The sequence below is a fragment of the Dromiciops gliroides genome, chromosome 3 (assembly GCF_019393635.1).
Source record: "Dromiciops gliroides isolate mDroGli1 chromosome 3, mDroGli1.pri, whole genome shotgun sequence".
In the NCBI taxonomy this organism is placed as follows: domain Eukaryota; kingdom Metazoa; phylum Chordata; class Mammalia; order Microbiotheria; family Microbiotheriidae; genus Dromiciops; species Dromiciops gliroides.
The window spans coordinates 638,591,803-638,617,197 of NC_057863.1; the positions used below are offsets into that span (position 1 = coordinate 638,591,803).

Here is a 25,395-nt window from a genome sequence, read left to right on the forward strand (position 1 = left end):
ATTTAATAATCTCATACATACATACAAACACACGGAATACAAACACACGTCAATTTCTCATTTTCTCATCACTCGGTCTTGGGAAGGGGACAGCAGCAGGTTCATGAAGGAAAGACCTAACACAGAATTCCTGCCCGGGAGGCCCAAACCCTTCTTGTCCATCGGTACCTATATGTCCAGGATTCCCATAAACACGAACTCCAAACACGTGGGGGGCATGAAAAGACAGAGGCAAAGACTTGACAGACATTCTTGAGAAACCATGACACAGCTACTTCCTTCCTCCTCCTCCTCTCCTCGGAGAGCCCAGTCTCTCTGCACCCCGCCACCCCCACCCTTGCAATTCAGTCCAGCCGACCAATAAACCCCAACCTTCTTTCCTTCTCCTCTGAGGGTTCCCCAGCAAACCAATTCCCCAACACAATCCAAGCTCTCTCTTCCAAGCCGCCTCTGTGATCTCGCTCGCTCGCTCCTGCCTCCGCTGGGGGAGGGGACACGTTCACGTGCTCGGAATAACCTAATCACTGTTGCCAATATAGTACAAATGAAGGGAAAATCCTGCCCTCACAAGTGAGCACGGCATTTACAGGCCACATGATATACACCAAGCCCACCAACAAGAGTTACTGGTGGGTGGTTATTGTTATTTTATTACTGTGCGTGATAGATGACCCACCCCCCCACACACGCCAAAAAAAAGAGACCGAAGATGAAATTCACAAACATCTCTGCATTTCCCCCCATCTCCTCTTCCCCTCTCTCTCTCTCTCACACACACACACACACACACACACACACCATCCTTGTCAAAAACAGCTACTAAGACTAGGAACATCTTGCAAGCCAAAGATAGGGACAAGACAGCAGCTTCTGAAATCCAGAACGAAGAGGGAAATACCCAAGGGGACAAGGGGAATAGCCCATTATCTTAAAACAACTTTGACCAACGCAGTTCAGTAGGGGCTGCAAAGTGCCCACAAACAGCCTTGACAGAAAAGCCCTGTCAGGGATCCAGGGAAGCCTCTGCAAAAGGGAAAACATTCTGCAAATTCCGAATCCCTTCCCGGTAAGGCCAGCTCCCCTGGATTTCTGGGTCCTCTCCCTTCCCAGGGAATCAGCTGATAGTGGCAACATCCCAATATTGAACATCATCATTGGGATTTATGAGTCCTAGCTACCAAACATCTCAAACCTTTATCATTAAAGCAGGATATTGATTGGCCTGCCTACAGCAATGCAGATTAAGAGGAGAGGTATGTGTGTGTGTGCATGCGCGTGTGTGATCTTTTCCACGCTATATTAGAGATCCATCACAATTATACAACACACCTGTCACAACGAAATACCTAATTGGCAGCATCCATTCGGTGACTAGGTCAACCAAATGACTCAAGATTATCCCTGGGGTTTGGTTTTGTTTTGTTTTGTTTTATTTGGGGAGGAAGGGAAGGAGAGGTTTGGTCACTTAAGAGGTTTTAAAAAAAAAAAAACACCAAAAAACAAAAATGCAAAAATTCAAGCAAGCAAGCTTACTGTACTTAGCAGGCCTCAATTATAGATCACATACCGTCAGTCCTTTTTGGATACATTTCCTTCATTAATCTCCCTTATCAGAAGCATCACTCACTGGGCATGGTCCCTCCTGTGCCTTGCTTGTCTTTTAAAAAAAAAAAAAAGAAAGAAAAAATGCTGGCCCCCTTTCCTGCCGGAAAAAAAAATAAACAAACCGGCAGCTCCTTCACTGCATTCCAGGCGACATTACTCTGAGGGGCTCCAGCCACGTCCCCACATACAGGCAGGCAGGAGACAACCCCGCTATCTGCATTTGTAACAATCTATGCTTGCAAAGGAGGACCGGCGGCCCAAGGCAACTACATGATAATAGAAGTCAGCATTTTGGTGATCTCCTGCACCGCATACAGACGACAACACACACACACACACACACACACACACACCCCACTGGCGGAGACAACTGTGAGCAGCAATCTCACAGAAGGCATGGAATACCCAGAAGACACATGCATTACTCACTGGCCTTTATTTGGTGGCTTCCTCAGCATGAGATTTTCGCTCTGGCTTTCTCTCTCTCTTTTGACTTTACCGTGCAGTAGGTAAAAAAGGGCACATTTTCCCCCCTCTCCCGTATTTCCCAGTTGTTATTGGGGAATCACTAGACACCAAGGCTAATGGGCAGAAACAGCTTGAACGTTAAAGGCAGATAGCTAATGGAAGACTGGTTATCCTGTTCTCTCTCTCTCTCTCTCTCTCTCTCTCTCTCCCGTTCACATCTCTGCCTCATGTATCCAGGCACGGGTGGTACTGACTCCCTGGGGAGGCTGTAGCAAGCGGCTGAGGCACAAACTAAAACACGGCATGGATGGCGAGGAGCTGATGTCACAGAAAAACAAATATTTCTGCAGTCGCCCTGACTTGGGGGAAGGAGGCAGAAAGAGCTGGGGTTTTTTTGTTTGTTTGTTTTTTGAAAAAGGGCAAAAAGGAAAGGAGATACCCCAGGATCTTGGACACATTTTGAAAATAAAAAACAAGGTGAAAACCACGGACTGATGGGAAGGAAACTGAGACCAGGTAGCCACCAAAACAAACCTTGGGAAGGGGCCACAAGGATGCCACAACATGATATTACTCTGCCATCACATTATGCAAGATAAGAAAGGAAGGGGAAGGATACTTGAAGTCAAGGAGCATCCCTCCAAATAGCAATGATGCATAAATGAGCACCATAAAAAATACAACTTTGGCTTATTATGACATGTTCATGTCCTGGATGGGGTGTGGGCCAGTGGGGGGGGGGGGTGTAAAAGAAGCAAACACAAGAAGGGAAGGAAGGGTTCCAAGGTGGGACACAGTGGATGTCGTTAGGGGACAGATACTCCTGCAATCCTACCCACTCATCAAGGCTATGAGAACCCAAAAAAATGCCAAGTAACTAGTGGGCTAAACTAGAAATGCTGCCAAGCAACAGGTAAGAGTACTAGAGCTGAAAAGAAGTCTAGAACACTACACACACACACACACACACACACACACACACACACACACACACACCCCTCTTCTGGTCTAGAGGCAGTATGGTAAGAAACACTGGACTTGGACTTAGAAAGACATTTCCAGATGACCCTGGCAAATCAATTCACTCCTCTTGACCTGTTTCCTCATGAGTAAAATGAGAGGGTGGAACTAGGTGGCCCCCTAAGGTTTTGGTCAGCTCTCCATCTGTGATCTGAACCAAGCACTCTTTCATACACAATCATGATGGCCTTCTGAGGTGAGGGCATGGAAGAATTATACCCATTTTAAAGACAAAAACATTGAGTTAAGCAAATCCAAGGGTCTTCCTGAAGTTCAGCCAGTAAGTATCAGAAGAGGGAGCCAACCCAGCCTTTGAATTCTAAGCTTTCTTTCCATTATACCAATATTACCTCTTAGAAATGATGGAGGGGGCAGCTAGGTGGCATAGTGGATGAAGCATTAGCCCTGGATTCAGGAGAACCTGAGTTCAAATCTGGCCTCAGACACTTGACACTTACTAGCTGTGTGACCCTGGGCAAGTCACTTTACCCTCACTGCCCTGCAAAAAGGAAAAAAGAAAAAACAAAATAAAAAAAAAGAAATGATGGAGAAAAGCAAAAAGCCCAGAGAGAAGGTGAGCCCCATGGGGAGTCTAGAAAGAAGATGAGAAAGGTCATTCTAAGTTCACAAACCTGAGACCCAATCTATTGAGGTTTCTACTATTAGACACATACATGCCCCTTATTCTCAAATTTTACCAATAAGCTCCAGACAGAAACATTAACTTCCAGATACAAACACACTCCTTTATGCATCTAGCATTCAGGGACTTTCTTCAAATTCTGCAATTATGAGCCAGAGTTGGGAGAAAAAAGGAGGAGGGAAAGAAGGGGGCACAATGAAGAGAAAGCCCAAGACACCACTTTAAGACTTTTTTTCCCCTTTTATTAGCTAAGGACTGGACTTAGTGTAAGAAACTAAGGAAATTCCTTCTATCCATGTGGGTTGGCACCTTCTCTGCAATTTATAACCTTATGAGTGTTGCTTAGAACACTGGGACTGTAAGGGACTTGCCATGGGGCATACAGTTTGGTGGGACTTGAACACAGGTCTTCCTGGTTCTAAAGAAGATTCTCTATCAACTAGTTTCAAAAGAGAGAATTTCATTTAAATTCATTTGACAAAGAAGACAAAACTGAAGCAAAATTAAAAATAAAAGAAAATTGGGGGAGCGGCTAGGTGGCGCAGTGGATAAAGCACCGGCCCTGGATTCAGGAGTACCTGAGTTCAAATCCGGCCTCAGACACTTGACACTTACTAGCTGTGTGACCCTGGGCAAGTCACTTAACCCCCATTGCCCCACAAAAAAAAAGAAAGAAAAAAGAAAATTGGGGGGGAGGGGGGAGAAAGATACTAAGAATTCATTTATTCCAAGCCCCTGTCTCCAGGCCATATCTTTATTTCCCCTACTTTTTATTCATCTATTAATAAAAACCTTATGATTACTATTTTGGGTATGAGGCCAATAAATGTATGTGTTTCACCGCCTTCTAAAACTAAAGAAATGTGATCAACCAGATCCACATTGGATCTTAACTTAGTTACATGAATTGCTGTTGGATCCGATTTTTTTTTAAACAAATTTACATCAATTTAACCAACTCCGCGCCAAACACAGTCCATTCCAAAATAGCCATGATTTTGCAAAACTGGAGGAAACTCCGGCTGCAATGGCAGCTTGCTAATTTTATTGGAAGCCTATTTTAAGGAGAAAACAAGTTTTTCACTTTGCTCTTTGGAAATAATTTGAGACCCAGCTGAATGCTACACTTAAACTTTTCACAAAACAATATGGTATGTACATCTAAACACCAAAGAATAACATATGCTACCCTAATCTGAAAGTAATTCACATGATAATACAGCCGTGTTTCAAGAATGTTTAGCAAAAAAATACCATAAATGAACGGCTGCTTTATCAGTGATTCCATGAACTAAGGTTTATATTTCACAAATACGTGGCTTTTATCACTTAGAGAAGTCCCTAAAGAAAATGACCCATTGGCAACTGGGAAACCCCCAGAATCTCCAACTTCCAAGGGACCTCAGAGGGCATCTAGTCCAACCCTGACCTGCTCAAGATAACACAACTGAGGAATGGGCCTCCAGGCCCTGCTGGAAGCCCTCCAAGGAGGGAGAAGCCACCATATCTCCTGGTAGCCCATCCCTTTCCACTTCAACCCAAATATGCCCAGTTCCTGCAACTGACATAACTCACACTGTCCTTTATCATCCTTGTCACGCTTCTCTGGACATCCTCCACATTTTCAACATGCTTTCCAAACTGTGGTACCAAGGACTGACTCTAATATGTCATACAAAAGGAAAAGAGCAGTGTCATGGAATATAAATGAGGAGAGAAGGAAGGGGTGATCAAGAGAGTCAAATGCTATAGAATTCAAGGAATGAAGCCAGGGTGGTGCAACAGGAAATACTGGAAGGAAATCTGGAGTCCGAGGACCTGGGTTCAAATCCCCACCATTTACCTGTGTAACCTGAGATTGCTTAATCCCTCCTGGCCCCAGTTTTCTCATGTGTAAAGTAAAGGGGTTGTACTGTATGGATGGCCTCAAAAATCCACCCCACTTCTAAACCTATAATCCTATCACAGTAGTTTAAGCAAATTCCAAGATATAGGGAAGGGAGGGGGAAATTGTGGTGGGGAGGGAATAGAAGAGGGAATTGTTTGAAGAAGGGAATGACTATGAGTCTAGTATTAGGGAAAATATCCATTGAAGAAGAGATTAAAGATGAAAGATGAACAGGAAGAGAAATCCAGAGAGATGAGACAGTGAAACCACCAAGGATGACCGGACCAAGACAAGCCAAAAATGCCTATGACCAATGAGAGGGAAAGAGAAGAGATAGAGAAAACGTCAAGAAGTTAACTTGAGGAAAAGAAGAGATAGATGTCTTTCTTCGAAATGGAAGGGAAGGAGGTGATGAGAATGGTGTGATATTTTATATTTTAAAAACTGAGATCACAGTCAAGAGAGAGTACGCCCTAAGAAATACAATGAGGGCTGCTGCTGGTTCTAAGGTAAGAGAAATGGATGAAGACACAGAAATTCTGGGGTGTGGAGGGGGGCTGGGAAGGATGTTTCTGTTGAGAAGCCTCGATTTTCTCAAGTCAAGTAAAAAGTCAAAGTCATTGTAGAAAGGAGGAATACGGAGGGTATGTGTGGGTTGGTGAAGAGTGATCAGAGGCTTGGGGAGTAAGAGATAACAGCCAATAGCCACCATAGGGAACAAGATGGAACTCCCAGGAGTCTAAGATTTGACTCAAAGGATTGCAGAATAGGTGGTGGTCCAGCAGAGGGAAGGACACATGAATTTATAGCAGCACCATGTTTATTTTCTTCTGGTCATTAAACATAACCCAGGAACAGAGGAATCAAAGAGGAGGAAGTTAACACAGATTGAGAATTAATAGGGTAAGAACACAAGAAAAGGGATGGGGTAGAGGGGGAGAAGGCTTTGGAGGGAGATGGAACATCACATCATGGATGTGACTAACTGTGGAATAGAGAGGAAAATATTTATTTGAAAATGGAGCAATTTTATCCTAATAAGTATATTGTTCGTTTTCGAATTCCAAAGAACCCCATTGTTATGAAAATATTCATAGGGCTTCTTTTTTTTTTCATCTCTCTCCCCCCTCTCTCTGTCTGTCTCCCCTTTCTCTACCTCAGTCTCTCTTCCCATTCTGTCTCTCTCCCCATACCTCCCATTTGCCAGCTTTATTTAAGTATGACACTGGACGGGGGGGGGGGGGGGGGGGGGGGGGGCATCTAGGTGGCACAGTGGATAAAGCACCAGGCCTGGATTCAGGAGGACCTGAGTTCAAATCTGGCCTCAGACACTTGGCACTTACTAGTTGTGTGACCTTGGGCAAGTCACTTAAACCCACTGCCCTGTAAAAAAAACCCAACAACAAAACACAGACAAAACGACAACAACAACAACAAAAGTATGACACTGGGTTCCGTCACTTCTCTGAACACCATCTCACTGAAGTCTCATTTAGGACGCCCAGCCATGTTGAACCAGGGTCTTGCTTTGACACATGGAGAAGAACACTAGCTAGCCCCAACATTTTGGCTGTAAACTAAGTTGGTCTATGAGAAAATGGGAGGTGGGAGAGGTGGGGATGGAGTCTGGGGAGGCCAAATGCAGCTACGAGATACAAAGACAGGCCCCCTCACAAAACAGAAAACATCAATGGTACCCAAACTCAAGTTAGCCCTTTGGTAGACAGAGAGCTCAGAACGGACTCTGACCATCGGGTTTGGAGGGAAGGGGTCTATGTTGGAGGAGCACAGAGGGGAAAGCTTGGTCGCAGAGACCGAGAATTTCACTCAATAGGAGAAAGGCAGCTGGGTTTGAAGGCAGGAGACCCACTTTCCCCAATCTCAAGACCACAGATTAAGAGCTAGAAGACTTCAGAGGCAATCTAATTCAACCCCCTCATCTTACAGATGAGGGAACTGAGACCCAGTATCAAGTGACAGATTGTGGTATTTGAACCTGGATCCCAAAGACCCGCCCCCCCAAGCCATTCCCATACTGTCTTCACATGCTACCACCAATGTCCTATCTCTCCCATCCTAAACTTCCTTTTGAAAATGAATTAGTTGGGGCAGCTAGGTGGCACAGTGGATAAAGCACTGGCCCTGGATTCAGGAAGACCTGAGTTCAAATTCTGCCTCAGACACTTGACACTAGCTGTGTGACCCTGGGCAAGTCACTTAACCCCAATCGCCTCACCAAAAAAAAAGAAAAGAAAAGAAAATGAATTAGTGAACGAGGCAGGTGGAGAAGGTGGGGTGTGGACAGAAAACATGGGGGAAATGAGTTGGTCCTTCTATCCCCATCACGGCCCAGCTCTGGGGTCCTCTCTCTTTTGAAGTCTTCTCTGTTCTCACCCACAGTTTTTTGTTTTTTGGTTTTTTTTAGTGAGGCAATTGGGGTTAAGTGACTTGCCCAGGGTCACACAGCTAGTAAGTGTCAAGTGTCTGAGGCCGGATTTGAACTCGGGTCCTCCTGACTCCAGGGCCAGTGCTCTATCCACTGAGCCACCTAGCTGCCCCTCACCCACAGTTTTTTCAAATAAGAGTTTGGCTCTTCCCTGTGTATTTTCTCCTAGATCTTTGGCTGCATCCTTTCTCCCTAGCTCAAGGCACATTTCCTATTCCTAGAACCCTAGACCAGTGGTACCAAGTGCTATACTCAGATTCCCAGTCTATCACTGGTCCTTGTTCATGGCAGAAAGTTTGTGTTTACAGAACTGAACAGGGGCAGGAGAAGCCTCCCACGAAGCTCTACTTGGGGTTAACACTACAGGCTCGTAAGTGATAGAATTTTAGGACTGGAAGAAATTCAAAGTAAACAGTGTGCTGGGCTCTGACTCAGAAAGACATGGGCTTAAGGCCCATCACTCGCATTTGAGTGGCTCACTGGAGAGAACCCTAGTCTTGGAGTCAGGAGGACCTGAGTTCGAATCCCGGGTGGAAAGCCAAACACCTGCTCTTTTTCCCATTGTTTACATAATGGCACACTGGGCATTAAAAAAAACACACACACACGAGAAGCATTTATTAATCTCCTACAACACACATGCAAAGCACTGTGCTAGAGATGCAATGACAAAAATGAAACAGCCCTTGTCTTCAAGGAGCTACTAGAATGATATAATATAAACACAGCAAACAGTACGTACTACATGCCAACAATGTGCCAAGCACTGAGATATAAGACCAAAATCAAACAGTCACTCCCCTCAAGGAGATACTGGAATCACATCTATACACCGACAATCAAATCTTCAGAAAGTAATTATTAGGCACCTAATGAATACTACCTCTGTGTTAGGCAATGGAGATGTAGACAAAAATCAAATAGCCCCTAACCACAAGAAGCTCATATGCCAATAATAAGAAAAATATAATATTGAGCTTACTTCTATTATGCCTTTCCCTGTGAGTTATTTGCAAACAATGAGTTAAAAGTAATGCCTAAGTATTTACAAGGTAAAAAGAAAATTACATAGTTAATACATATTATTATATAGTAATAATATGAAGTAGTTAGGTGGTATAGTGGATAGATCTCTTAGCCGGGACTCAGGAAGATCTGAGTATCCAGCTTCAGACACTTACTAGCTGAGTGACTCTGGGGCAAGTCATTTGACCTCTGTCTGCCTCAGTTTCCTCATTTGTAAAAAAAGGGATAATAATAGCACCCAACTCCCTGGGTTGTTGTGAGGATCAAATGAGATAAACCCAATCCTACTTCTCCAGTAGCTGAACCCCCAACTTCCATGCCTGGATACCTGGATGCCCCACCATCAAGTTACACTTTGTCATTGTTGAGCAGTAAAATTATCACCTTGATCTTTTCTCTGACAATCAGCTAAGAGCTTGGGGGTGGGAGGATCATTCATCTGAGTCTTCCTGCCCCTGGAGCAGTTGACAGCCCACCTAACCCTTCTCATCCTATGGAATTTTTGTCCAGGTCTTTCCACAGTTCCATGGATGCAGATCCCAGACCTAGTGAGCTATTTATCTATTTATCACCAAGCTAGAGATGCAAAGAACAAACCAATCAAGCTCTTGTCTTACAGATAAGGAAATGGAACATTATGGACTCTCCCAGAAGCACTTCATGAGTGGTAAAGTAAGCATCCATGGTGGGTTTTGAACCCAGGAACTGACTCCGGGACACTATTCTTTCCACTGAACCATTTCCCCCAGTCTGAGAGAAATGATTATTTCTCTCATATTAATGACCAATTATTGAGAGGAAGATTTTATTTTCTATTTTCTCATTCAGAGATAAACCCCTGTAGGTTATACAGTCAGTCACTGAAGGACATTACTGACCATGCACCCAAATTTACCAAACTTAAATTTAAACTATCTTATCTAGGTGGAACTGCCATCCTACCCAACTAAAAAACCTTACAAAGAGAATTTAATCTAGGTAAATTCCAGCCCACAGTGTTCTACTCAGACAGGCTTGGGTCGGGCGTATATACCTCTGCCTAGATCAAGGTTTCTTGAATGGGGCTGTATAATGGAATGTATCCTTGGTGAAAAATCTGGCAGGAAATGTTTGATTTGTGTACCTATTTTATATACCTCTATACCTGGGTTTGCATAAAAATGTATCAGACAAAAAGGGGTCACAAGCAGAAAAAGTTTAAAAAGCCCTAATCTGGATTGCAGAAGGCTGGAGGTGGTCTGGGAGTACGAGAGATATAATTAAAGACATTTAATTAGAAATAGGCCCACCTAATATTATAATACTCATTCATTAATTGTTAACCAATCATAGTTGACTGCTACCTGGTGGGAACGCCCACTCTTCCAAGGGCATATGGGCATTGAAAGACCTCCAGGATTCTTCTTTGGTTTACAAGAGAAAGCCAAATGACCATCTTTTTATTAATTATTCACTAGCCCTAATTAATCACCCACAGATTATGTGTCTTGAATTTTTCATTGGTCACAAACCCAACACCTGGACTGAACATTGCTTGACATGGAAACGTCTCCCACCATTATGGTACTGTAATGATTGGAATGATGCCACCTACTGGAGACTTGCTGTGGGAAAGCTCCACCATGAGGAAATGCCTCAGAGGCATTGTGGCTTTTCCTTGGCGTCAGGAAATGACGTTTGCTCATGGGTGCTGTCTATCAAGGCTACCAGCCAATCAACTTGAGGAGCCTCCTATTTTCTGGGAGGAGACAGGAAGGAGGAGAGGGAGGAGCCTGCGCGGAGAGCTCTTGCAATTTTGGGTTCCTGACTTGGTGGTGGTGGTGGTGGTGGCGGCAGAGGACTTCACAGGAAATTTGAGGAAAGATAGGAATGCCAGGCTGTTGGAATTCTGTTTCTCAATCTTTTTCTTTCTATTTTCCAATAAACCCTTAAAAACCTAAACTCGTTTTATCAGTGATTTTAGTCAGTTTCCCCAAAAAACTGGGGGAACAGATTAGAATCCACATTTAGAATCTTAAATTATACAGTACTAATGCCCTTTGGCAGCCATTCCTTTTGAACGTTTTCCTAAAGCATCCTTCACCCTTTCCACCTTCCTCTAACACACCTACACACACTTTGTGTGTTTATAGACTTATATAGTAAAGAGAGTATTGGACTCGGAATCCTGAAGATCTGGGATCTCACACTTTCTATTAGAATGACCCCTCTGGGCCTCCATCTTCTCATCTGTAAAACGAGGTCCCCTCTAGTTCTAAATTATGACCGGTGTGACCCTGGGCAAGACAGAGAACTTCCCTGGTCCTCTATTTTGTGTGAAGGAATGAGGAGGTTGAATCAAAGGGTCTTTGAGTCCTTTCCAGCTTTAAATCTATGATCTCATGATTATCCTATGGACATTTCCCCATCCTCAGCCTCAGTTTCCTTATTTGTAAAATGAGGAGGTCTCTGAGTCTGCGCTCTAAAGCTATGATCCCATGACCTATGACCCTAAATAGCCTTGAAAGCTGGAATGTGATATCATCTACTCAATGCTTCATGGGCTTGAGGGTAGGACAGATTAAAATATTAGTGATATCAGAGCCCAGAGGCACCCATTAAAACTGGATGAGAAAAGTCAAACTGACCATCAACCAGAGCATTGCACTGCTTTTCCATGGAAATATGGCAGCAGGGCAGCAGGGGTGCCACTGACAATACAGGTAGCTAACAGCACTGCCCATCTGGTGGGGGGGCCTGTTGACCAACCACCCAGCCCAACCCTGAACACTCTGGACATCTCTAGATCTTGATGGTTTTTCACAGCTCTACATTTTTTTCCTACTCAACTCCATTTGCCCATTATCTTCACAATGCCTCCTGGATCCCTTCTCTTGCATATCCCTGTGGGTAACACAAAGCATTCAATGACACCCACCATTATCCTTTGAGTCACCTGTAATTTTGTTTCTTCTCAGATCATCAGGTTCCATGAATCACAGCAATTTAGCATCACCAAGAGAATGCAGGACTTATAAATAGATAAGTTTTTGTGACATCAAATGGCAAGGGATCATTCAAGAACTGCCTGATTTCCCGCAGAAGATCCAGCCTGTCATGCTTCTCTTGAGTCAATAATGGTTCCAGTGTTTTGTCCATCAATAGAGCCTATGCAAAAGACTGATGAACTAATACAACAGAATTTCCATTCAACTTCACATCCAAATCTGGGAACACATATTCTTTGTCTATCTGGTTTTTCTCGTGTGGAATGTTAGGTAGGCCAGTGTCTTTTCTGTGACCCTGGTTCTAATGAAGGCTCACTGGGTACTCATTGGGTACAGGTCTAGTCCAGCCTATAGCCAAAAAGAGTCCCTAGCACAACACACCCAAACAAATGGTCATCTAGACTTGGCTTGAAATCCTCCAAAGAAGGGAAGACCCACTACCTCCAAAGGAAGCTTATTATACTTTTCATGTTCAGTCATTTTTCAGTCATGTTCCATTCTTTGTGACCCCCATTTGGGGTTTTCTTGGCAGAGACTAAGGGAGGTTTGCCATTTCCTTTTCCAACTCATTTGAATTGGAAGAGGAAACTGAGGCAAACAGGGTTAAGTGACTTGCCCAGGGTTACACAGCCAGTAAGTGTCAGAGGCCAGATTTGAACTCAGGAAGAGGAGTCTTCCTGACTCTAGGCCCAGAACTCTACAAATTATGCACCAGCTAACCTGCCCCTTTCCACTTTTAGATAACTAAGTCTTCCCTGACATCAAGCTAAATCTCTATAACTTTTACCCACTGTTCCAAAGTTGTGGCCTCTGGGGCTGAATAGAACAACTCTACAGCCCCCTCCACAAGACCCCTGGTTCAGGTTTACAAGAAGAGAGTTAGCCCAGGAAATAGCAATGAGATCAAGGACATCAACTCCGGCAAAGGCTAAGTCAAGTTAACTGCCCTGACTCAAATGACCGTTCATTCCTTCATCATTCCCTGTGCAATGCACTTCTTCCTGGCCACCACTCCCCGATTTGTGTCATTGATTTCCCCATTAGAATGTATCTTTGCCAAGAAAACCCCAAAGAATCAGAAACAACTGAACACCACCACTACCAATTACTAGGTCAGCTTGGTGGTACAGTAGACAGAGTGCTGGATAGAAGGAACTCTTCCTGAATTCAAATCCAGGCTCTGACATTTACTAGCTCTGTGACCCTGGCCAAATCCCTTAACCTTGTTTGCCTCAGTTTCCTCATCTAGAAAATGAGCTCAGAAGGAATCGGCAAAACATTCCAGTTTCTTTGCCAGTACAACCCTAAATGGGGTTTAGTTAGACATGACTAAACAACTAATCAACAATAACATTAGAGGGCGGCTAGGTGGCGCAGTGGATCAAGCACCGGCCCTGGATTCAGGAGTTCCTGAGTTCAAATCCGGCCTCAGACACTTGACACTTACTAGCTGTGTGACCCTGGGCAAGTCACTTAACCCCACTGCCCCGTAAAAAAAAAACAAAAAAAACCCAATAACATTAGAATTCTAAGCTTGGGGCGGCTAGGTGGCACAGTGGATAGAGCACTAGCCCTGGAGTCAGGAGTACCTGAGTTCAAATCCGGCCTTAGACACTTAACACTTACTAGCTGTGTGACCTTGGGCAAGTCACTTAACCCCATTTGCCTCACCCCCCCCCCCAAAAAAAAAAGAATTCTAAGCTCCTTGAGGCTAGGGATTGCCTCTTGCTTGTTGGCTCAGAGCCTGGCCCACAGTTAGCATTTAAGAAGTGCTTTTTCATTCATTCATTCAGCTATAAAGTGCTGAACTAACTCAAACAGATTTCCCATTCAACTGCATGTCAGAATCTGAGCAACACACCATTTTTCATTCACTTGTTTTTCTAAGTGTGGAGTATTATACCAATATCTTTTTGAGGGACCACAGATCTCATAAAGGAGACCTAACAACACACCTGAGCCTTCTCTTTGTTGGTTCTTTGAACCAATCCTATGGCAAAGTCTCAAAGACATTCCCCATTTTAACTTGGGGGGACATTCTGCTTCCAACCTTCTAGGGCTCTATAAAACCAGGGCAATGCCATCCAGAAACACCTAGAAAGGGGTGTGTTCTTTTTCTATTACTGATATTGACTGAACACAGACTGAAGCATGCTATTTTTCACTTTTGTTTTTTCTTTTGTTCAAGTTTTCTTATACAAAATGACTAATACGGTAATGTTTTACATAACTGCACATGTATAACCTATATCTGCTTACAGCCTCGGCAGCGGGAGGGATAAAATTTGGAACTCAAAACTTTAAATGAAAATAAAGAGTGATCTGTAAAAAACTGTCCACAGGAGTGTTAAGGAAAATGCAAACTAACATGTCCCATAGGGAAATAGTAGAATAGATCATGGGGAATTCACATAATAGATCACCGTAATGCCTAGAAATATCTTTATGAAATAATGCCAAGCAAAAGTGACCGAACCGTCATCACCATTGTCATCATGATTTTAGATTTGTGAAACCCTTTACTCACACTATCTCTCTGGATCCTCCCACCAATCCCAGGAGGGGGATGCTATGATTATCTCCATTTTACAGATGAAGAAACTGAAGCAGAAAGAGGTAACTTGCCCTGAGTCAGTCAGTCAACAAGCACAGATTAAGCCCTTACTATGTACCAGGCTCTGTGCTAAGCACTGGGGAAACAAAACCAAGCAGAAAGATATTCATCCAAAGTTGCTAAGTGTTTGAGGCTGAATTTGAACTCAGACCCCCCCTGACTCCTGGTATAGCTCTCCTACCGTTGCATCATCTAGCGACTTCGATGTAGAGAGCACATCCTAACCCATATTATAAGGCTAAAAGCAAATGAGAATGAATAGATAAGCAAAGAATTCTGATGGGGAATGTGTAGGAAAGAGTAAGAAGTGATGATACCTTAATGAAATTAAATTGATTTAAATGAACAGACATAGGTCCTAAGCAAGTTTAGGTTGGTTGTACTAATGTTGAAACTTATGGTTTTAACAAAACATTCAGTCTTTGTTTTTGTTTTTTCTTCTAATCATGAGGCCACACGTGATTGTGACACCAAACCAAGTGGAAGAGCTCGTTGAACTGGGGTGGGTTGAGCAAAGGAAGCCAGGAAGGCGGAGGTCATGCCAGCCATGGCTGGCCAGCCCTTCTGACCACACAGGGCAGAGACTGTTCATCATGCCACTGACTAACCAAATGGGTATTCAATCCTAAGAAACAGAGGATCCCAATCTAAGACCCAAAACCCAAAATAAGCGTGCCAGGGAGAAAAGCAACTGTACTGAAAATGCAATCTGTATTCGCTCTCTGTCTGGAGACTTCAATTTTCCATTTTTTAAGAGGTCACAGAGTCCTTCTGAACATTAAGAGGTGACATTTCTATAGAGCTTTAAGGATGGCAAAGCATTTGACAAACATTATCTCATTTGAGCCTCATGACACTCCTCAGAGGGAGATAATGTTGGGAGTATTAACCCTGGTGTTTTAGAGGAGGAAACTGAGGCTCAGAGAACGTAAGTGGCCAGCACCACACAGCTAGAAAGCATCAGGGTTGCAATTTGAACACCATCCGTGCAAACCAATTCTATTTCCACAACATCATGCCACCTGACATTTTTCTAACTAGACCAGGTTTACCCAGAGACAGCTACAACAACTTTGGTACAAAGCATATCCCTCTAAAGCTGTTCAGTTCAACTCTTTGAAAAGTTCCATGTCCCCCACCAAAATGCTAACAAGTTTCTAGTACTCACTGTCTTCTCCTGGGCAGGGCATTCCTGGCTTCTCCGGGATGCTGGGAAAAACTGAACACAGACAAAGAAAAAGGAGTTAGTGCCTTGAGGAGATGAGCCCTCCCTCGGAATAATCTGCATACAATTTGAATGCTCAAGTATTTCTAAAGAATATTCTGATGAGAGACAGTCAGTCTAGAAATGCTTTTAAAGTCAAATTCTGGATAACCTGCGTATATCTTACGCAGGCACACACGTGTCCTAAATTCCATGGTTAAAGGTCTCAACCCAATGAGACAAGATTTAAGGGAGGGGAGAAGTAACAAGCAACTGGGTTATAAAAGATCAGGATATAATATCTGAAAATCTATCCAGAGATTCTGGAATTAATCCTTAAAATGTTGGTAAAATCATTTCTTAAAAAAGCATTTGATAAAAGTTCTTTTTTCGAAATCATCTCAATCATCTGGAGTAAATCTGCCATTTGCTTACATAAGACTATTAAAATGGATTATTCAAATAACACCCCCCCTCCCCAAGGAATCTGTGATCTCTTCCAACCCACCCATGCCTGCCCATCTCCGGAGCTTCTGTCATATCTTCCCATAAATTGGATGGATTACTCACTCAATAGAAAAAAAAGAATTTTTAAAAGTAGGAGATTCAGGACTTTTGAGATGTTAAAAATCCTTGTGCCTTCTCTTTCCCACTTCGGAAGTCCAAAGGAGAATGGCAAGATCAAGAGGTTCGAAATACACAATGTCTTGGCCAATGCCATGCTTTCCCTTCAAAGAGGCCACACATGGGGCAGCTAGGTGGCGCAGTGGATAGAGCACCGGCCCAGGAGTCAGGAGGACCTGAGTTCAAATCCGGCCTCAGACACTTAACACTTACTAGCTGTGTGACCCTGGGCAAGTCACTTAACCCCCACTGCCTCACTAAAAAACAAAAAAACCCAAAGAGATGGCTTGTGAGGCCCAAAGAATTCCAGAACACAGGCTGAGAACCACTGATAGAAAGAATAAGCCTGAACACCACCACCACAACCCTGTGATTTGCATCACTAGAATCCACAGCCCATCTCTGAACCTGAAAAGCTGAGAGAGGTGTAGACTAAAGAGGTCTAGGCATCTCTATGATTCAGCCAGTCAGTTAAGAAGCATTTATTAAGTGCCTACTGTGGGCCAGGCTGTCATACTAGGTGCTGGGGGTACAAAGAAAAGCAAAAGACAGTTCCTGCCCTTGAAAAGCTCACCATCTAATAGGGAGGAGACAATAAACAAACAGATATGGACAAACACGCTATATATGGGATAAAATAGGAAGGCACGAGAACGAAACAGGATTGTGAATTGCTTCCGATAGAAGATGGGACTTTAGCTGGGACTTGGGAGGAAGTGGGGAGGTGGACAATAAGGAGGGAGAACATCCCAGGCTTTGGAGGCAGCCAGAGAAAATAACCAAAAACCAAGAGATGGAGGGTATTGTCTGAGGAACAGGCAGAAGGCCAGTATCACTGTATCACAGAATACACTGGGGAGGTGGGAGGGGCCATAAAAAGGCTGAAAGCAAAGGGGTTTAAAACACTAAACAGGAGATGACAGGAAGCCCCAGTGGGGGGATGTGTTCAGGTCTGTGCTTTAGGAAAACATTCACTTCAGCGCTGGATTGTGGATGAATTAAGAGAGGGTAGAAATTTGCGGCAGCCAGACCCACCAGCAGCCTATCGTAGCAGTTCAAGAGTGAGGTGACAGTATCAGAGGAAAGAAGGGGGGCATATTCGAGAGATGCTGCAGGTGAAATCAACAGACCTCAGCAATAGATTGGATTTAGATGGGTGGGGGGAATGAAGAATCCAGAATGACTCCCAGACTGTGAACCTCAGGGACTGGGAAAATGGCATTGCCCTCTACAGTAGTAAGGGAGGTGGTGGTAATAGGATGTAGAAGGAAAGAGAGAGTTCAGTCTTGGACTTGTTGGGTTAAGATGGATGTCTACTGGACATCAAAAGCAGTTGAAGACATAAGAATAGAGGTCAGCAGAGGGTTAGGAGCTAGATAAATTATATTTGTAAATCACTAGCATAGAGATAATTGAATCCATGGGAACTCATGAGATCGCCAAGTGAAACAGTATAAAAAGAGAGAGGGACCCAGGACAGAACTTTGGTGGAATACCCACAGTCAGCAGGTGTGACTTGGATGAAGGTCCATGAAAGTAGACTGAGAAGGAGCTGTCTGATAGGTAGGAAAACCAGGAGAAAAGAATGACCTGAAAATGTAGAGAGAAGAGTAGCAAGAAGATGGTGATCAACAGTGTCAATGGCTGCAAAGTTCAAGGGGGAATGAGGATTGAGGAAAGGTCATTAGATGTGGCAATTGGGGGGCAGCTAGATGGCGCAGTGGATAAAGCACTGGCCCGGGATTCAGGAGTATCTGAGTTCAAATCCGACCTCAGACACTTGACACTTACTAGCTGTGTGACCCTGGGCAAGTCACTTAACCCCCATTGCCCTGCCAAAAATGAAACAAAACAAAAAAGAGAGAGAGAGACCATTGGTAACTTTGTAGAGAGTAGCATGGATGTAATAATGAGGTCAGAAGTCAGATTGTCGAGAGCTAGGAAGAGAGTAAAAAGAGAGGAAGTGGAGGCACCTATTGTAGAGGGTCTTCTCAAAGAGTTTAGCCGAAAAAGGCAAGACAGATATAGCATGATAGTGGTGATAGACATATCAAGTAAGGTTTTTTCAGGACTTGGAAGACTTGGCCATGTTGATAGGCAACAGATGAGCATGGAATATACAGGAAGAGACTGAAAATAAGTGGGGACGACAGAGGAGCAATCCCCTAGAGAACACAGGATGGAATGGAGGTAGAGGGGTTAGCCATGGTAAGGAGACAGGAATGAAGGAAGAAATAGTGGAAGAAGGCATGTGAGTGATTTTGGATGAGAAGGGAAGAAAAGGGAGCTCATGGCTACGTTTTTTAAGTAAAATATGAGGCAAGGTTCTCAGCTGAGAGGGTAGGGAGAGGGGAAGCCTTGGGAGGTTTGTTTGTTCATTCATTTCAGTTGTTTTTGTATTTTTATGGCCCCATTTGGGGTTTTCTTGGCAAAGATGCCAAAGGCTTGCCATTTCCTTCTCCAGCTCATTTTACAAATGAGGGAACTGAGGCAAACAGGGTAAAATGACTTGCAAGGTCACAAAGCTATAAGTAGTATCTGGATTCAGATTTGAACTCAGTCCTTCCTGACTCCACGCCTGGCCTTCTATCCAGTGAGCCACCTAGCTGGGAGATTTGAGAAGGGATGAAAAGGTTTGGAAGAGCCACTCAAGAGTGGGATAATGAGTGATAAGAGAGGTACAGTAGGATTGCCTAGCTGCAGAGAGGGCCCAGTAGGGGTTATAGAACATAAATCTGTAATGTATCCAGCAAAAATGGCTGCATGATGGGGGCAGCTAGGTGGCGCAGTGAAAAGAGCACCGGCCCTGGAGTCAGAAGTACCTGAGTTCAAATCCGGCCTCAGACACTTAACACTTACTAGCTGTGTGACTCTAGGCAAGTCACTTAACCCCAATTGCCTCACTTAAAAAAAAAAAAAAAGAATGGCTGCATGATTTTTTTCTACATTTATTTAGCAGCATGTGTATAGGAACGAAGGCAGTGGATGGTGGGAGTAATCCAAGGCTGAGGCATGGCAGGGCACAATGGGCAATATGATAAAGGGGCTAGGGACTCAAGAAAAGAGGAAGATGGTGAGCTGAATTGGTTCATCAAGGGGTCAAGGTGGGGAAAAAAAAGAATGAATAGGGGGCGGCTAGGTGGCGCAGTAGATAAAGCACCAGCCCTGGATTCAGGAGTACCTGAGTTCAAATCCGGCCTCAGACACTTGACACTTACTAGCTGTGTGACCCTGGGCAAGTCACTTAACCCCCACTGCCCCGCCAAAAAAAAAAAAAAAAGAATTTGGAAAGAAATAAGGGTCACAGTGTGGACAAAGAGCAGGGTTAGGTAAGGAAAGGCAGAAGGAAAAGTGGAAAGCCAAGAGATTACAGTCAGATAAGTTCATGAATATAGAGGTGGTATATTTTTAGCTGATGGTAAGATTAAGTGTATGACCCTCTTGGTGTGTGGCTGATGGGGGTGGAGGAGTAAGGTCATGGAAAGTGAGTAGGTTGAGGAACTGAGAGTTTAAGGGTATTCAAGGGAGTGTCACTATGTAGGTTGAAATGAGCTAGTATGAGAGGAGGAGTTAGGGAAGAAGAAAAACTGAGCCAGGTATTGAACTCATTGAGGAAGGAAGTGGAACATGCCAGAGGTCTGTAGACAAAAGCTACCAGAATTTGGACTGAGTGATAAGAGTGGACTGCATGAACCTCAAAGGAGAAGTAACCAAGTGACAGTAGTGGAAGGAGAACCTGGAAGTGGTTCAAGGAGTACTCCAAGACCAGCCAATTCAATGGAATGAAAGGGCAGCCAGTGCTGGCCAAGGAAGGTGGCCAAGGAGGCTCTGGCATCATGTCTTAGTGAGAATCACAAAATGGAAGGAATTGGAAAGGAAAAGATTTAACATGAAAGCAAGTTTTTTTGCCTATGGAGCAAGCATTCCAGAGCAGAACTGTCGAGGGGTGAGTAGCATTTGACTGGGACTTTGGGGGGGGGGGGGGAGGATTAAGGAGGTTGGGAATAAGCAATCTGGTGGTTGTCGATGAGGCAGCTAGGTGGTACAGTGGATGGAGCAGCAGGCCTAAAGTCAGGAAGACTTGAATTTAAATCTGGATTCAGAACTTACTAGCTGTATGACCCTGAGAAAATAAGTGAACCCCATTTGCCTCAGGTTCCTCATCTGTAAAATAAGCTGGAGAAACCAGCTGGCAAAGCACCCCAGCATCTCTGCCAAGAAAACTCCAGATGGGATCATGAAGAGTCAAGCATGACTGAAACAACTGAATAAGATGGGGAATGGGTTTGGATGATGAACTACAGGGGTTCTGAATCACTGCGATGTGGAGAGTATGACCAGGTGAGAATGTGTTCATCATTAAGTGAAAAATTTAGAGAGGTTGAAAAGGGCGGAAATGAGAACAATGAAGTCAAGGGAAAAAAATTTAACTTTCCCCAAGGAAAAAATATATCTTTATACTAAAGGTCTCTAATAGTTAATGATAAAGTTAATAGTAGTTTAGATTTCTAAATCTAAACATTGGACAATGTAAGGTCCTTGAGGGCAGGGTCTATCTCATTTCTGTCTCTGTATACCCCATACCTTGCATAGTACCTAGAATACAATTAGATTGGATTGAATTTAGATTTGTCAACTTTGAGAAGAAGTTACAAAATGATGTTGTGATAAGCATCTGTAGATATTCCCATCCTCTAAAAATTGTGAAAAGGGCCAACTGAGGGCAAGAGTGGTCATTAGTTTCGACATGCTGGAAAGCATAACTAGAAAGGGTAAATGGTGGGATAAGATAGCTGAGTCAAGGACAAACCATCCACCTTCCCCAGCATTTAGAACCAACACAACTATTTCCAGCAGCCAAGGACTGGCTCTGAGTCAAAGAGATGAGCCCCAGTTAAACCACTCTCCAAAGAACGCTCTGTGAAAGAGGTCTAGAAGCTTAATTCCCAACTACTTGCCATGAATGATGAGTCCTTCATCTCTGTGTTGACAGTACAAGCGAAAAGCTTCTTCCAGTTCCATCTGAGAAGATATGGTACATGGGTCACCTAATGAGATGGAAAAACAAAGCAAGAGACACCACGTAAATTTGGTGGTATATTTGATGCAGGTTTTTTTTTTTGGGGGGGGGGGGTTGCAGTGCAATGGGGGTTAAGTGACTTGCCCAGGGTCACACAGCTAGTAAGTGTCAAGTGTCTGAAGCCAGATTTGAACTCAGGTCCTCCTGAATCCAGGGCCGGTGCTTTATTCACTGAGCTGATGCAGTTCTTTATGGCAGTTCAACCATACCACCAACTTGTTTGAGATGATCACAATACAAGAATCTCGGAGGTGGATGGAACTTCAGAAGCCACCTAGTCCAACCCCTATGTGAGTGATACCTCATACCCACCTTTGGTCTTCCGGGTTCTGCTTGAAGACCTCCAAGAAGAGGAAACTCCCCACCTCTTGGAGTAATCTATTCTACTTATGGACAGCTCTTGCAGTTGCCAAGTTAGTGGCATCAAGCCTCTATCTGTCTCTTGGTGATTTCTACCCAATGTTCCTAGCTCTGCCTACTGGGGATCAAAGAAAACAAGTCAAATCCCTATTTCACAGGACAATCCTTCAAATATTCATATCTCCCCTAAGTCTTTGGGATGAAGAGCGCTACTTCCTTCAGTAGACCCTTATGTAAAACAAAAGGCAGAGTGAGGAAGTAGATAGACAGCCAGAAGAATGGGGATCAGAAACTTACTGTATGATCTTGGCCAAGTCACCCAACCTCTCTGGGCTTCAGTTTCCTGGCCTATAAAATGATGGGGTTGGAATCAATGTCCTTTAAAGTTCCTTTCAGCTCTAAAGCTACGGTCCTACAATCCTGGGGCACTCCACTCTCCTGACTGCCACCCAGCTCACCAATATCCTTCCTAAAACACAGAGCCCAGGACTGAACACTCCACTCCATATGGGTAGGGTATTTTCAAGGGAAAGGCACAATGGTGGCTTGAGTTCTAGACACATCATAGTCATCATCTGATACAATGAAAAGCCATATTCAATTCATTTTAAGAGTCAGTGGAGCCTCAAGGGTTGCCCAGGCTTCAGAGCTGGGAGGGACCTCAGGTGCCCACTTTCCACTTGAGGGTACAAGCCTAAAGAGGAGAAATCATCTGCCCAAGGTCAACACAGCTGAGAAATGGAAGAGCAAGGATTGAAGCTGAGTCCTATGACTGAAAATTCAGTGTTCCTGCCCTGCCATGGTGTCTTCTCATTCTAAATTCCACAATCCAATGAGCCTATAACAACCCAACCTTGAGAAAATGAAAATGATGTTTAAGAAATAGGGGCGGGGTTTTTTGGGAGGGGGGTCTAAGAATTCATTTTTAAAGTTGGGTGAGAGTAGTAGTCAGGGTTCATAGATTCTAGATCAATGTTGGTCCTGGTAGGAGACTCCAGCTTACCCAAGATTGACTGGCTGAGTCATTTATAACTAACTCACTCACACAGGGTTGCCTGGGGCTCTAAGGGCTTAAATTTTTGTGTCTAGTTTCAGACAGCCAGATCTCAGTCTTGTTTCAAAACCAGGCCCTCCTGTCTCAAGACCAGTGCTCCACCCACTAAGCCACACTGCTCTCAGCAATAAATAGGCCAAAACAGAAAGCAGCTTGAGCCAGCTCACTCAATCCCATGAAGCCCAATGGCAGAGCTAAAATAGCTAGGTCTACTGTTTATAGAACTGACATCCTTTACTTTCCAGGTACAGCTGTGAAAAGGACACCAAAAATGTGTCTTCTACCTCCAGGGATTAGCTGAGGAACGGGAAGATTAACTTGGAAAAATAGACTATTTTGGTCTTAAATCTGAATCAGATCCACTCTGGCTAAGACCAGCAGAGGGAGCCCCAAAGAGGCATGCTCTCCAGAGAGCACACCTGGCTGCAAATGAATGGAACTGGAGCGATCAGCAGATGCATGATGAAGACAGTGTAAGAATGCGGATATTGATAAGCTGAAGGAACACCAAATATTGACAGACAAGAGCCAGGGAAAGGAAGTGTCTACAAGCCCAGTGAGACTGTGGCAGAGATCAAGAAACAATCTAGAGAGGCAGCTAGGTGGTGCAGTGGATAGAACACCGGCCCTGGAGTCAGGAGGACCTACCTGAGTTCAAATCTGGCCTCAGACACTTAACACTTACTAGCTGTGTGACCCTGGGCAAGTCACTTAACTCCAACCGCCTCACGAAAAAAAAATTAGAACCTAGAACTATAAATAAAAATATTAAAAAAAAAAAAAAAGAAACAATCTAGAGAGTCACAGAATGGAACAGGGGAGAGAACTGGCCCTGGAGTCCAGAAGACCTGAGTTCAAGGGCTGCCTCCTCTAAGGCATGCTGGCGATGGGCCCCCAGACAACTCTAAAGTGCCAACCTCAGTTGATAGAAGGAGCTGAAGGAGAAGGAAGGGGGAAGGAAAAGGAGGAAAGGGGGAGGAGAGGAGAGGGGAGAAGAGGGGGGAAGGGAGGGAGAGGAGAAGAGGGGAGGGAGGGGGGAAGGAAGGAAGAAAGGAAGGAAGGAAGGGGAGGGAGGGAAGGAAGGGATGAAGGGAGGAGAGAAGGAAAAAGAGTGGGGAAGGGAGGAGGAAGAGAAAGGGAAAGAAAAAAAAAGGGGAAGGAGGTAGAGGGAAGCAGGGTAACAACCAAAACCTTTCATTCAAACAACCTTTTAATTCAATTTAATTCTAAACAAGCTTTAACTCGAATCCCCCCCCACCCCAACCACCATCTTACATGCCCTTCCTCTTTTCTTCCCATTTCTACCTCTGATATGCCCAGCAGTCCTTACACATTAAAAAAAGCTGGTAGGGGCAGCTAGGTGGCGCAGTGGACAGAGCACCGGCCCTGGATTCAGGAGGACCTGAGTTCAAATCTGGCCTCACTTGACACTTACTAGCTGTGTGACCCTGGGCAAGTCACTTAACCCCAACTGCCTCATCAAAAAAAAAAAAAAAAGTTGGTAGTCTCTGTTCATGAAATCATTGACTTTATGGCTAGAAGGGAGTTTAGAAGGTATCGAGCTCTAAGCCCCATACCTTAGAGATTAAAAAAAAATAAAGTCCCAAGAAATGACTTGACAAAGGTCACACAGTCATCAACTCAGTCATGGAAATGCAGACTCTAGGAGCTAGAAGAGACCTGAAAGGCCATCCGGGTCAACTAAGACCCAAACAAAAATCCTTCAACAACACTCCTGATGAGGGATCTTCCAGTCTCCATCCATTCTTCAACAAGCATTCTACTATAGCATCTACTATAAAGCCAGCCCTGTGCTGGGAATACAAATGAAAAACAAAAGAAAATGATCCCTGCCCTGGAGAAGCTTACATTCCCGTGGATGAAGACCTGGGTACCAAATCATGCTGTGTGACTTTGGGCAACCTGCTTACCCTCTCTGGGCCTCAGTTTCCTCTTCTGCAAAATAAGCGGGCCAGCTTCTAGCTCTAAATCTAGCTCCTATGATGACCTAAATCAATATAAAAATATATACGAAATGAAGACAAGGTGAAGAGCAGCCTGGCATGGTAGGTTCTAGCCCCTCTTCTATCACATATTGGCTGGGAGACCCTAAGAAAGTCACTGCCGCCCGATGCTCTGGGCCAGTGGGGTCAAAATCAAATGGAAACAATAGGGGGCGGCTAGGTGGCGCAGTGGATAAAGCACCAGCCCTGGATTCAGGAGGACCTGAGTTCAAATCTGGCCTCACTTGACACTTACTAGCTGTGTGACCCTGGGCAAGTCACTTAACCCCCATTGCCCTGCCCCCCCCCCCAAAAAAAATAGAAACAAGGACACTCAACCCTACATGAGAGTCCCAGCAGGCTGCAAGTTGAC

At 44.2% G+C, this 25,395-nt stretch overlaps 1 protein-coding gene across 4 annotated transcripts in view; it reads right to left on the bottom strand.

Moving 5' to 3' along the window:
* The window catches only part of PRKCZ (protein kinase C zeta), a 249,670-nt gene that overhangs the window by 191,400 nt on the left and 32,875 nt on the right, over nt 1-25,395 (bottom strand). The window contains exons 3-4 of one of the 4 annotated variants that reach the window (XM_043993093.1): nt 21,484-21,573; nt 15,866-15,916 (exon numbers count right to left, since the gene is read on the bottom strand). In XM_043993093.1, coding sequence (XP_043849028.1) covers nt 15,866-15,916; nt 21,484-21,573 — 141 coding nt within the window. Of the gene's footprint in view, nt 1-168; nt 266-1,567; nt 1,851-2,034; nt 2,338-15,865; nt 15,917-21,483; nt 21,574-25,395 lie in introns of those variants that run through there. The other 3 variants (XM_043993096.1, XM_043993095.1, XM_043993094.1) reach the window with 3 other exon arrangements.